The sequence below is a fragment of the Chelonia mydas genome, chromosome 2 (genome assembly GCF_015237465.2).
Source record: "Chelonia mydas isolate rCheMyd1 chromosome 2, rCheMyd1.pri.v2, whole genome shotgun sequence".
In the NCBI taxonomy this organism is placed as follows: domain Eukaryota; kingdom Metazoa; phylum Chordata; order Testudines; family Cheloniidae; genus Chelonia; species Chelonia mydas.
In genome coordinates, this window is record NC_057850.1 from 226,615,332 (window position 1) to 226,628,402 (window position 13,071).

The 13,071-nt window shown below is 48.9% G+C and overlaps 1 protein-coding gene across 1 annotated transcript; it reads left to right on the plus strand.

The window, feature by feature from the left end:
• The first annotated feature begins 7,123 nt into the window (after positions 1-7,123).
• On the plus strand, positions 7,124-9,185 carry PTF1A (pancreas associated transcription factor 1a). The gene is made up of 2 exons (XM_007058475.4): positions 7,124-7,976; positions 8,439-9,185. The coding sequence occupies exons 1-2, from the start codon at positions 7,340-7,342 to the stop codon at positions 8,639-8,641; spliced, it is 840 nt and encodes a 279-aa protein (XP_007058537.3). The 5' UTR covers positions 7,124-7,339; the 3' UTR covers positions 8,642-9,185.
• Positions 9,186-13,071: the final 3,886 nt, after the last annotated feature.

Here is a 13,071-nt window from a genome sequence, read left to right on the forward strand (position 1 = left end):
GGGGGATCAGGAAAGGCAATGGGGCATGTAGGGGTTGCTAGGCATTGAACATTTTATTAGTCTAAAGCAAAGAAAATCTAGCTCCCCATTCCCAACACACTCTTATCCTTCATGGTCAGGTATTCTCCGCCAACCTCTCAAGACACACAAAGTTATGTAGGTTTCTCATTGTGATCACTGATACATTTTTCACTCTTATTTTCATAGTGCATGTAGGGGGGGTCACAACATTTTTTGACTGTGGTTAAGGGGTTGCCAACCTGAGAAGGTTGAGAAACACTGCTGTAGGTCCTTCATTAGCTCTAGGATAAGGAGGGCTTGTAGTTGCATGTTTGAAATCATGCTATGCAGCAGAAAGCTGAAAATAAAAACCAATACCCTACCCTGCACCCATTGTCTGTTATGATTTCTTCAGCAATTGCTGATCACAGAACAGTGCTGCCTTAGTAGGCCCCCAGGAATGGAAATGGTGACAAGTTGGAATAGTTCTTTGGCCCTCAATAAATGCAACTCTCAAAGCTCCAAGCCTGTCACCAATCTGGGCCACAGGGGATATCGCCTAAGTTAAACACAGCAAATGCTTGTATTTCCATGATGACATTGTTTCAGGATTACTGTAGCCATGGAGCAATAATTAGGCCTCATTTTGTTCCCCATTCAAATCACCTGTTGACTTGGAAGGGACTAGAATTGGGCCCTTACTATGACTAATGCATCAAACCTCCACTTGTTCCTGGATTCTCAGGGCATGTGGTTTATATACAACATTTTTGGATTTGGAGCAGAATATTTACTTTGCTGAAAGTGGTCACTCCAGGGTGTGGGACTTGCCCGCAGGGGTTCATACTGCCGGGTTTACAGTCCTTCCTCACAGCTCCCTCTCCAAACAGTTGGAGTGTGGTTTGCGACTGAATAAGACACTAAACTATAAGATAAAATGCCCAACTAATTCAAATATTGAAACAGCCACGTTTGCAACAGGCAGGACTTGCCCAGGGGAATTCCAATGTTTAAGACTGCAGTGCTGCTTTTTCACTGCTTTAAAAAGTTACACTTGCATGATATCTGGAGCAATCTAAGATGTGTGCTAGCGTCACATGTCCCCACCTGTCTAAGATTGCTCCTTAAATCTTAAAGTGGATAGGTTAATTTTATTAATCTTCAAATGTAAATGAAAAATGACAGAATGCTTTGCCTATGAAACATCACTGAATTAATCCCTTCCCCAGTTATCTTCAGCATAATGACTGGCATCAGTCACACAGTACAAAAAAATCATAATTGCGTCCGCGGCATCATACTTGATTCAAAGACCCCTGGGATCTGATTTGATGTCAAAAAATCTCACGCACTGTTTCAAGCAATCACATCGTCTCATCTTTGATATACAGGAGCTATAGTGACATAATCTAAAGGGGGAGTATTTTAAATTCCAGGTGTCACGTTTAAATTGAGGGTTCTCCTACAGGATGAGCCTAAGCACACCCAGTACCCCTATCACTTCGACTGCTCTTAGCATTTCGGACATGCGCGGTACTCTGCTAATTCCAATATTTCCAAGCCCTGGGAGCATTCAGTTTCCGAAGTGTCCGCAGTGCCTTTCCCCCTCTCTCATCTCCGCAGCAGTCCCGCTGTCCCGCTGACCGACATACCTTGTGCACACTTACTGCTGCATCCTGCAAGCCCTGACACTCGCTGTGCCCCTATGCCTCCCCACCCCGTTATCCCCAGTCCCCACGGCTCATTTCCAGCGCTGTCAGACTTTGTCACGCTCCCAGCCCCCCCTTCCCCGCCCGGGTGCAGAACAGCCTGGCACACTGAAGACCGTGAACGCTTCCGAGGAATACATGGACGTTTCAGCAGCTAGGTGGCTACGGCGAGACACGAACCTGCAGGAGCGCCGCAGCTCCCACCACAGAAGGAGGAATGGAGAGAGGAGAATGAGGCGAGGGCTTTTCGCCCGCTGATGTAGCCAATCCAAAATGCCAGGCAGAGTAGTGGCGCCTCTCTCCGAGCACCGGTAGCCTGAGCATTTCGCTGCTGCCGGGGCCATGGCAATGTGAGAACTTCAATCAAATGCTGCAGGCGCCCAAGCGCTAACAAACACGAGGCCATGGTACGATGCTGTTCCAAAGCCTAGCCTAAAACAGGGTATTTGGGAGGAGTCCGGACAGGGCACATAGACTTTGAGTCCCCCCAGAGTCTCTCAGCCATTGGTCAGAATTAGTCTGACCAGACAACATGGTTCCTGTTTCAGCCTTTCACATCTCCGTGGCTGAAGTCTTGGTGCTTAGCTGTAGCGCAAATATCTCACCTATAAACTCCTGCGCATTAAGGCGAGAGACTCCAGGAGGACATACCGTGTCAGAGGTTTCTGGGTGAAGTGTCTTTGTCTTTGGGTGGACTTGCTAATTTTCAGGTCTTGAGACCATCCATACTGGGTCCTACCAAAGCTCCATCTAGCCCAGTATCCTGTCTTCCATAGTGGCCAATGCCAGGAGCCCCAGAGGTAATCATCAAGTGATCCATCCCCTGCCGCCCATTCCCAGCTTCTGGCAAACAGAGCCTAGAGGCACCATCCCTGCCCAGCCTGGCTAATCACCATTGATGGACCTATCCTCCATGAATTTATCTAGTTCTTTTTTGAACTCTGTTATTGTCTTGGCCTTCACAACATCCTCTGGCAAGGAGTTCCACAGAATGACCGTGCTTTGTGTGAGGAAGTATTTCCTTTTGCTTGTTTTAAACCTGCTGCCTATTAATTTCATTTGGTGACCCCTAGTTCTTGGTCTTGCTAGATCTTTCTACAAGGACTGACCCTGCATCTGGCCACACTGCAGTGAGTTCAGGACCTGAGCGCCTAGAGGTAGCAAAGGTCATGCTAGGTCACTTGTATGTCCCCTTGATCCTGGGCCCAGACAGCATTTGCCCCTTCCGACTCCTGTACCTTGTGAAGCTAAGTTTGTAACACCAACCAGGCAAACAGTATTTTACAGATAACAGGGGGAAAAAACGTATTCTAGCAATCAGTAGGGCTCTTCTTGTCAATGGGCCGGTACTTGTTCACTGCCATTGTATTTTCGTTATTCCTGAATGAGGCCACGAAGTACAAGTCTGATTATAATAATTTATTATGTTTACTTTTCAGGAGTTCAAACAACTTTCATAGTTGCACAAGTGAAGGACATCGCACTAACCCTTTGGCTTTCTATCTGATGAACCTTGGAATGACAGGGCACAGTTTCTTATGAATAATTATACCGCCATGAGTCTTTCCATTAGCCAACAGTTGTAAATGGGAAGGCAAGAGATAATTGAAGAGTACCTATAAAGCAAGTCGGATGAAGGTGAGATTATAAAGCGAGCTCCTTTTCATTCAACTGGTAGAACCAGTAACTAATTATAGTGAGCTAATCAGCACAGAGACTTCCCTTTTCCACGCAAGGAATTAGCCTGCATTTGATACTGCTCGGAATTCACTTTGCAGGAGGCTGTCACTGTATCTTATAGCCTCTTATATTCCTTCATCGTGACATCTTTTCTTCGGTGTCTTCCAGAGCGGCATCCACCTGGTGATCTTGAAACGGCCAGCAAAGATTATTTGAGAACATTTCATAAATGTATTTATTTAGGGCAGATGAAACCCTCTAGAATTTCTTCCCACTACCTGGCTGCTGCCAAAGCAAATACACTTGACACGAAAACAAGGTGCAGTAGTGAAAAAATCAGAACCCTCTCTTTATCCCAGAATCATGTCTCTCGGCAATTCATCAGCAATCCGGGCACTAGGAGGTAACATCCCAGGGCCTGGGTGCTCTTGCATATTACAGCGTGATTTCAGAGACTGGGAACAATTGCTGCACCTTTCTCTCTCGGGCTCAGTGGCTCTTACTGCACCAGATTTCCTACGATTCAGCAAATTCATTAATATTTCTCAATGGCTTGGGGTTCTAGTTGAGCATGTCTTGTGTGGCGGCGCCGGGGCCCTGTCTACACTGGCGCTTTACAGCGCTGAAACTTGCAGAGCTCAAGGGGGTGTTTTTTCACACCCCCTGAGCGAGAAAGTTGCAGCGCTGTAAATTGCCGGTGTAGACAAGCCCTGAGATGTGAAATCACCTCTCCTGCAGTAATTGTGCCGGCAGGCCTGTGCACCTCGCGTTTTGTTAGCACTAGGAACATTGAGAAGGCAGAAAAGTGTCTATTTTGTCCTTCTACGGGCAGAGGCGGAGGGTGAAAGCCTGGCCCCACTGAAGTCAAGGGGCGTTTTGCCCCATTGGGTTTTCATCCTGTTTCCCACCCCTCGCGCACTGTGAACACGAAGACTAACAACATAACACTTAATTAAATGAATTAGGACGAACCCTGCAGTGTCATGCTGGCTGGGATTTGGCACCTCTTTGCCACTCACCCCTTGCAGCTTCCAGCAAGGTCCCAAAGTTTCCTTTATCACGCCAGGAAGCCTGACCACCAGACAGCCGGGCGAGCTCCCTCCCCGGTGTTCGGAGCAGGGGCCCAGCCAGGTCATGAGAACTGGGGGACGCTGCTGTTCTTTGGAGGCTGGCTGGGGAGAGACGCCTCTGCTGATCACGGCGTGACCCTTGGGGCGGCTGGGCGGCTGCCAGAGAAACTGATTGACCAGAGGGCTGTCGCTGATTGATGAAGATCCCGCTGCTTTTAGCTCTTCGATCCTGGCAGTACCGCTGCATTCACTAGGGCTACTGCTTTACAAAGGAGGAAGGTTTTTCTAAACCTAACGGGCCAGGCTGGGTTTAGGGCTCTCTCTCCTCCCCAAGCAGTTAATTCGAGGTCACATTCTGTAGGACAAGGTCACATGCAAGTGTGCTGCAGAAGGTGTGCTCCTGTTAACGCTGCTCGCCTACCTCTGCCTTGCAGCTTTCCTTTCGTCCGAGGCAGCCATTCCAGCGAGCACAGGGTTATGTTTTACTCATCATGGTCTTAATCCTGCTGTCCATGAGCTTCTTCCCTCTTCCCCCGCAAAGAGCCAGGAGGAGGAACAGTTACTAATAGGAAACTCCCTTCTAATTGCTATTGTATGAATATTAATTCTTCTCTGAAAGTACATAATTCCTGCCCACTAGAGCCACTGGGGTAGAGCTAGTCCGAGCTGTTTTTAATATAATATAAAGCTTTATATGTTTTTACATTTCATACGGAATGAAAACAAATCTATGGGCAAAATACCTCTCAAATAGTTTCAAGTTTCAGCCTTTATCTGGTGAGAGGAATCCCTCTGAAGGGACTCTTTCTACGTGGATCGAAAAACAGACCCAAATCTTCCCAGTTCCTTCGAGCTGGGCTTCCCCCAGCACACTACTGCCTGCCCCTCAGCATAACAAATGGGGGTTATTTTCAGCGTCCCACAGGGGTTGTTTCATTTCTGTTCATGTTTCTGAATAAAACCTACCGAACTAAAACGTGGATCTTATTCTTTTCTTTTACACGTCGGCGTGGTTAGTCCAAAAACAGGACTTCCCAAGAAAGAGCTCTGACAAAGGCCTTTGTTCACTGCTATGAGACACATTTTACTCTTATGTTATCCAAATTTTGTTAAATGCTTTGAAGTCCAGTCATTTATTATTTTTCCTGTCTTGCTTTGCTGATATAGGAAGGATATGTTTCCATTTTTGTTTTGATCTGTGCAAATGCTCAGTAATACATTGGAAAGTGAATTTCGATAAACCTCAACAGACTCTGCTGAGCAAAATATTGCAGTGTTAATCACAGAGATAATCTTTCCCTAATCTGATGTGTAATCCATTTTACCCCAGTGAGAATTTTTAACACTGTAATCAATTAGAGTCAGCTAGAGAATTATTAACAGAACCTCGGCAAAATGAGTGCTTTCTGAGTCAGAGGAGCAGTGGAGTGGGGAGGGGGGGAAGTAAAATCCGATATGTTTAAAATCGATACACAGCCAAACGCAAGAAGTTGATGTAATTTATTTTGATGTTAGAGCGTCTTAATTTCAAACGCCAATAAAATAATAAAATAGCACTCGAGCAATCCATCAACCATATGCCTGCTTTTAAAATAACTCTTAAAACGGCTTAAACTCACAGACTTTCTGAATAAATGGTGTTACTACTTTAAATACACGGTGGAAAAATATTTAAGTGACTAGACAAAGACAGCAAGTATCAAGGAATGAAATATACCTCTTTGGAAGGCATACTTCGCGTCTGTAGATTTTGCGAATGTGATCTGTGTCAGTTAATGCTCCATTTCAAAAGTGTTTGATAAAGAAATAAAGATACTTAGGGATGGCATCCACCTGCTGTTCAGCACCTTGTGTAGTTAAAAAGTCTCCAGCGAAGCAGATACTGTTCAAAATCTAGAATGACATGGTCACATTCTATAACAGAAGAAATGGAAAGACATTGCTTTAATTAATTTTCCAAGAGCACCCTAAAGAAAGACAGTAGCAAAATGCTTTGTGACAGTCCCAGGGGATGTAAATATCGAAACTCTCAGTCTGAGCAGAGGCTGAGCGCACAGAGCCTTAGGCTTCGTGCTCTCTAGGGCAGGTATAATCACCTTCCTCCTCAGAGACTGAAGAATTGTATCTTGCTAAGTGGCGCTCATCAAAGCCATGTTAGGGGCCACGATCTCTAAGACGGGGGGAATCTACAGCGTGGCGACAAACCAGCCTTGCTGTTTCCCTTTCAGGTTGCTGAGTGTTGCGTTATAGGTAACTAGCACAGCGACTGGAAGGGCCACCAGGGGTGTCCTGCCCACAGCCCCGGTGATCTGGCGCAGATAAAATCACCCAGAGCTGCTATTGCATTTCATCACCTCTTCCCCAACTCGGCCTGCATGCGCCCTGAGCAGGGGTGAGGGCAAACACCTGAAGGTGCCATAGCAGCGCCAGGTAGAGCTGGGGCAGCAGCTGGGGCAGCGCCCCGCCACCCCCCGAGCCTGCCCGGGCCCCGCCTCTCCCCTCATAGCTCAGGAGCTTTCTAGGTGTACGCACCCTCCCCGCGCCCGAGTCTCTCCCTCGCCGGCTCGCTCTGATTGGCTGGCGCTGTTGGTTAATGGCACGCGCCTGTGGATGTAGTTATAAGAATCCTCGCGTGCCAGCCCTCAGCTCCAGCAAGTCCCCAGCCGCCTCCCCAGAGAGAGGCAGAGGCGCCGGGGCAGGGCAGCGCCCGCAGCCGCAGCCGGGGCCGCAGTTGCAGGGACGGGGGCCGCAGCAGCGGAGGGCGGCTCGCCGGGAGCAGCAGGGGCGAGTGGCTCAGGAGCAGCAGGAGGCTCCTCGCGGCTGGGTCCCCGGGCGGCAGCGGGCTGCAGCCGCCCCAGCGTGCCCGGGCCGGGGCGCAGCATGGAGACGGTGCTGCTGGAGCATTTCCCCGGGGGCCTGGACTCCTTCTCCTCGCCCCCCTACTTCGACGAGGAGGATTTCTTCACGGACCAGTCCTCCCGCGACCCCCTGGAGGCGGACGAGTTCCTGGAGCAGGACGTGGACTTCCTGAGCCACCAGCTCCAGGAGTATTACCGGGACGGGGGGCAGGGCCAGGGGGGCTACTGCTGCGAGGCGGCGGCCGCCGCGGCCAACTTCTCCTCCTCCTCCTCCCCGTCCTCGCCCAGCGTCCCCTACGAGTGCTGCGGCGCGGCCGCCTCCGAGCTGCTGTCCCCGGGGGGCAGGCTCAAGGCGCTGAGCTCCGCCAAGCGGCGCCGGCGGGTGCGCTCCGAGGCCGAGCTGCAGCAGCTGAGGCAGGCGGCCAACGTGCGGGAGCGCCGGAGGATGCAGTCCATCAACGACGCCTTCGAGGGGCTGAGGTCCCACATCCCCACGCTGCCCTACGAGAAGCGGCTCTCCAAGGTGGACACCCTGCGCCTGGCCATTGGCTACATCAACTTCCTGAGCGAGCTGGTGCAGTCGGACCTGCCCCTGCGGAGCGCCAGCAGCGAGAGCCCCAGCCAGCCCAAGAAAGTCATCATCTGCCACCGGGGCACAAGTAAGTGGGCAGCACAGACACAGGCGCCCAGGGCCAAACTGCTCCCTGGCGTAACTCCATTGGCTTCCCTGGAGTTACCCCAGGGCTGGGTTTACACCTCCCCAGACACACACAAAGACAGGCTCTCAGAGGCGCGCACACAGCGCGTTCTCCTTTGAGCCGTTTGTCTGAAGGAATGTGCACCTTGCCTGATGCCACTACTTCTCTCCGAGCGCAAGACTGCAGCTTGGGTAGAGAAGGGCACCTTGTAGAGGGTTTGAGACCCTCCACAGCCAGGCTGATCGGTAGAAGAGGGAGGAACCTGGTATTTTCAAAGCATGTCACACGGTCCTGTAATGCTTATACATTTAGCTGGGTTACCTGCATCACTGAAAAGGCCAAGAGCAAAGAGAAGGGGTTCCTGGACTGGTTCCCACTGGTATATAGCAAAATATTTATTTTCCTACTGCTCTCTTTTTCCAGGATCACCTTCTCCAAGCGACCCTGATTACGGACTGCCTCCTCTTGCTGGGCACTCTCTGTCATGGACTGATGAAAAGCAACTTAAGGAACAAAACATAATTAGAACAGCTAAAGTGTGGACCCCTGAAGATCCCAGAAAACTAAACAACAAATCTTCTCTAAACAACATAGAAAACGAACCTCCATTTGATTTTGTATCATGAATCGTGAATATTTTGACTGTAAATGCAAACATGACACCAGTGTATATTTGTATGTAAAAACCTATATTTTAAACGTAATTTAAAATTCAAAATCTAATGGCAATCAATGGTTTTATTTATCTATTTATTATCAAGTAGAGTTAATTAGGTGGTATTGTCTATTTGTATGTATAATTTATATAATTTATCCTGATTTTAAAATATGCAATAGTTTTATTCCACCAGCACCTTTCGATAAAACTGTTCGGGAAACACTTCCAGAATATGAAAATAATTTATTACCACATGTGGACTATTTCTATGTTTGTTAATAATAAACCCTGATTAAACCTTCTAAGGCAGTTTATTTTGTGGGACTTTGATGCTAAAACTATCAGACAATATAATAGTGAACTCAAAGAATAAAAAGTTGGAAGTTTCAGCTACATCACAGTCAAGTTACCTTGAAGAAGCCACATAAGAGCTGTGGTGTTTAAAGGGGCACTTCCTGAAAAGAGGGATTTAGGGTTCAGGAATAGTTCCAGGCTGGTTACTTGGTTCAAACAATGGCAGCATTATATTGTATCCGTACCATTGCCTCTGCGCCAGGGATGACTAGCGTTCAGCATAAGAAGCGTTTCTGAGGGCTGATCTTACATCGGTGGAAGGCATCATCTTCCTTTTCACTCCACCCTCTTTAGACGTGCCCTCCTTAAGTGTTTTAAAGTCATGGCTTTGTCCCGTTCCATTCCCCTCTGCTTCTTTACAATGACACGGATCTGGTTGTGGTTTCCACCACCAAGAACGAGGCTGCTAGTGCAACACCAGCTTCACACGTTCTCACGAATCACTTTAAACTAAACTGAGTTCAGAACTAATCCACCAACAGCCACCTGACAGCATTTCAGATAACTTCTGGGAAACAACCTGGTTAGGCTGCACTTAGCTCAGCACAGCTCCAACGCTGCTGGTCTCAGCAAAATGCATTTGGCACCTCTTCAGCAAACAAAGCCCCAGGAAGGAAGAGGACAAGGGAGCAGCCCTATTGCTTACCGCGGCAGCCTAGCCAGGCTGGGTTGCAAACCAGCGGCATTTCCTAGCCATGTGAGCCCAGTGCCGGTGCTGCGTCCAGGGCACCAGGGCCAGAGAACACAGTGACTCGGCGACACTCCCAGCTCCTATAATCCGGGGCTAGGCGGCGCAGGGTGGGGCTCAGGCACTCACAAGGGGACAGGAGTATTGTACGGGGCTGCGCGCGGTCCGCGGACCAGGCTGTCTTCCAGCAAAAGCCCGAGGCCAAGAAGCAGAGGAACACCGGCGCCCCGGCCCCGTGGGTGCGTCATTTGAGCGAGGAGCTGCTCTGTGGCTGGGAATAAATGGCCGGACCTTGCAGCCCTTACGCAGGTAAAGCGCCCCTTGACTTCAAAGCCCGAGCAAGGGTTGTGGGAGCTGAGAGCCTTTGCTAGCAGCCCGTTGGCCCCCAGCTGGACTGGGACGAGCCTCGGAGGATGCAGCGAGCTCGCCCCTTGGCCACTCCACCTGGCAGAGGAAAGTAGCCGCGAGCGCCTGGGGCCGGCGCGGAAAGTGTTAATGTGTTGCTTGGGGGGGAGGGGGGAGGGCAGGAGGCGGCGGTGAGGTGGAGGGGGGGGGTTGCAGAGCCAGAGCTCGAACCTGGCTGGGGCGGGGGGAGCGTGGGCTGCAGGCCTGGTGCTGCTGCTGGCCAGCGCTGCAGGTGCTGATTTTCCCGTGGTACCCGCCGCTCCTCAGGCTCAGCCACCGACGTCACTGCTCCCGGGAGAGCCCCAGATGCCCACCCCAGCCCTGCAAGCGGAGTCCCGAGCAGACCTGAGCAAACGAGGTGCCCAGGCGGATGGGAACGGCGCTGGCGAGCCAAGGTATAATTATTACTCCTCATATACTGGACTCTTTTTTTAGAGCTCACAAACTGGGAGCAATATGTTGCATGCCTGCTAATTGCATTAACCTAGTTAAGCGCATTTAGTTCCCCTTGTGCTAGCGCGGATGGCATGGACCCCTTCCAACAGCAATTAGAAGAGCAACTTACCCATACAAACACTACAGAGCTGGGGCTTCAGGGTTTTTTTAATTCTTTTTTTTTTAAAAAAGCTCAAAAATCTGTGTTGGTCTCAGAGTGCAAATCCCCCCCCCCCCATTCTGCAACGGGAGGGAGAAGTTTGCACCAATGTAATTGAACTTAACTGTGCTCTTTGAGAGAGAAAAAGAGTCAAACTATAATTCGATTTTGTCCTGTATTAGGACCTCATTAAACACAGAAAGTCGCTTTTGCACAAATGCTTCCATCAGGCATGTAATCTCATTACACTCATTAGAAAGTCAAATGTTAGTCGGACTTCAGTTTAATTATAAGTTATGGAAGTGTTGTACCGTTTTCTTCTGTTGTAGAGACCCCTCCGTTCCGATTGGATTTGGTAATGGGGTACTCCACAATTCAAACACTACCATCATTGTTATGTGCCACCTTTTCTCTGGCGTGCCACTTTTTTTTGTGATTCAATGCTTCAACACATCCTTTAGTATGATGCAGATCAAGCGGAAGAGCCGGGCTTCGCCTGTAAAACACCAGGGTCTCTATCTTGTCACTCTCCTGTCTTGACTTGGCAAGTCCCTTTAAACGCAACCTTCAAAGAGACTGACAGCTTCTTTTTACTTACTCATAATCCATTCATTCTAATGCAGCAGTTCTGCAAAAACAGTCCTGCCGCAAAAGGCAGAAGGAAAGGATCATTCCAGGTCTTCCTGTCCAAAAGGCGAGGAGAGCTCCGCGGCTGAAACCGACACAGGCGTTGTTGTCTCAGGAGCAAACTCTGAGATTTGCCGTAGCTTTAGGGGTTTTGCTGGTCCGGAATATTGCTTGGCACTGTAAGGACCAGCGTGTGGGCAGGCATGACAGACAGCTATTCAGGCCTCCTCTTAATCAGCCTGCCCCTTTTCTCCCAACCACACTGAAAACGACAATTGTAGCAATAACAATATGTACAAACTAGCCCCTTTCCCCTAGGCATTTACTTTCGCTAAAATGAATGATGCCCCTCTTTAAAACTGATTTCGTCAGTCAAAAGACCCGGTGTCTGATCAAAGCTCGGGTCATATTTTAAAAGCTGCTTTGATATTTAGTGCTACCTTAAAACCGAACTGCCGAGACTTCCGTGCCAGAGGCTAGAGATTGTGTTCGTTTGAGTTAAAAATCTCCCTGTTCCCAAAGTCAGTGCACATCGGCTCTAAAGTGGATGTATCTCACGTCAGTGGTACGAGGGAAGTCATGGCTAATATGCAGCTATGAAAATAATGCAGTGACCTAGCCTCTGATTTTCCCCTTTGGTGGTTTCTCATTCTCAGTGCAGGCTGCTTAAGGAGGTGACTAATTATAGGCCATACCCCCTCCCATTCCCAATGTGAGAAACACCCACGGCCAGCCCAGAGATCTCTGATTTATGTTAAAAACAAAAAGAAAAGAAATATCACAAAGGCTGCCTGTATTTTTAAAAGAGGCTTCGAGCCATGTAACTTCTCACAGCCTTTCGAGAAGGGGGATCGGTGCTTATTAATGTACATGGCGACACTGTCCTCTTGAGACCAATAACATTCGTGATGCCCCTTAAAGCCCATTGAAAAGACAATTTAATTGTAAAAAAGACCCCATAAAAACCTGAAAGCATCAATCTCTTTGCCCTAAAATACAGAAAAGGTATGGGAAAGAGAGCAAGCCTCCTCCGGCAAAGCAGTGCGCATAAAGAGGCTGTCACTGGCACTGTGAAATTGTCCCACTGTGATTCCCATGGCCTCTAATCTGCCAATATTCGGATTAACGCCCTATACTGTATGGGGTGTGAAGCCTCTTAAATCCATGAACTCATCCCATTTTCATTAATGTATCTTTCGGTGGCATCGAGTACCAGCTGCGAGGTTGAACAAACACCAGTTGAGTGCTCCCTGGTAAATCTCCCTCTTTCCAAAGCATTCTGCAGCCTGTGGGAATGGTCCGAAATAATTCCACAACAAATCGCATTTCAGAGATCTGGAATCATTGGTCGGCAACGATTCCCACGACGGGCTGTGAGGTCTGGCCAACAGGTGTTCGAATTTGGCTGAGGGAGATAGGGAAACCCAGGGAGGGAAAGCTTTGCTGCCAGCAAGCAGGCTGCTCAGGCGCCTCTTGCTTTACATGGCGTGGAAGCCGCAGACAATCGAAATGATATCTTTATTGCTAGGTTCATGTCCTAGGCTATAACATATCAATCCCTGTCGTGGTTCTCTAGGATGCACCTGGTATTTCAAACTTGTTCTTTTTGTGCTTCTGGGTCCTGGACTGCAGCTGCCTAAAACAAGCAAAGAGAGAGGCCCTTACAATGTCTCCAAGACGTGTTGGCATGGTTTGCTTGTCTTTAATGTACCATTAACTATTGTCTTTA

Bases quoted from the DNA above. Each gene is read 5' to 3' on its own strand.
- PTF1A (XM_007058475.4), top strand. From the start codon at position 7,340: ATGGAGACGGTGCTGCTGGAGCATTTCCCCGGGGGCCTGGACTCCTTC. The intron at 7,977-8,438 runs GTAAGTGGGCAG...CTCTTTTTCCAG, and splicing joins CATCTGCCACCGGGGCACAA to GATCACCTTCTCCAAGCGAC.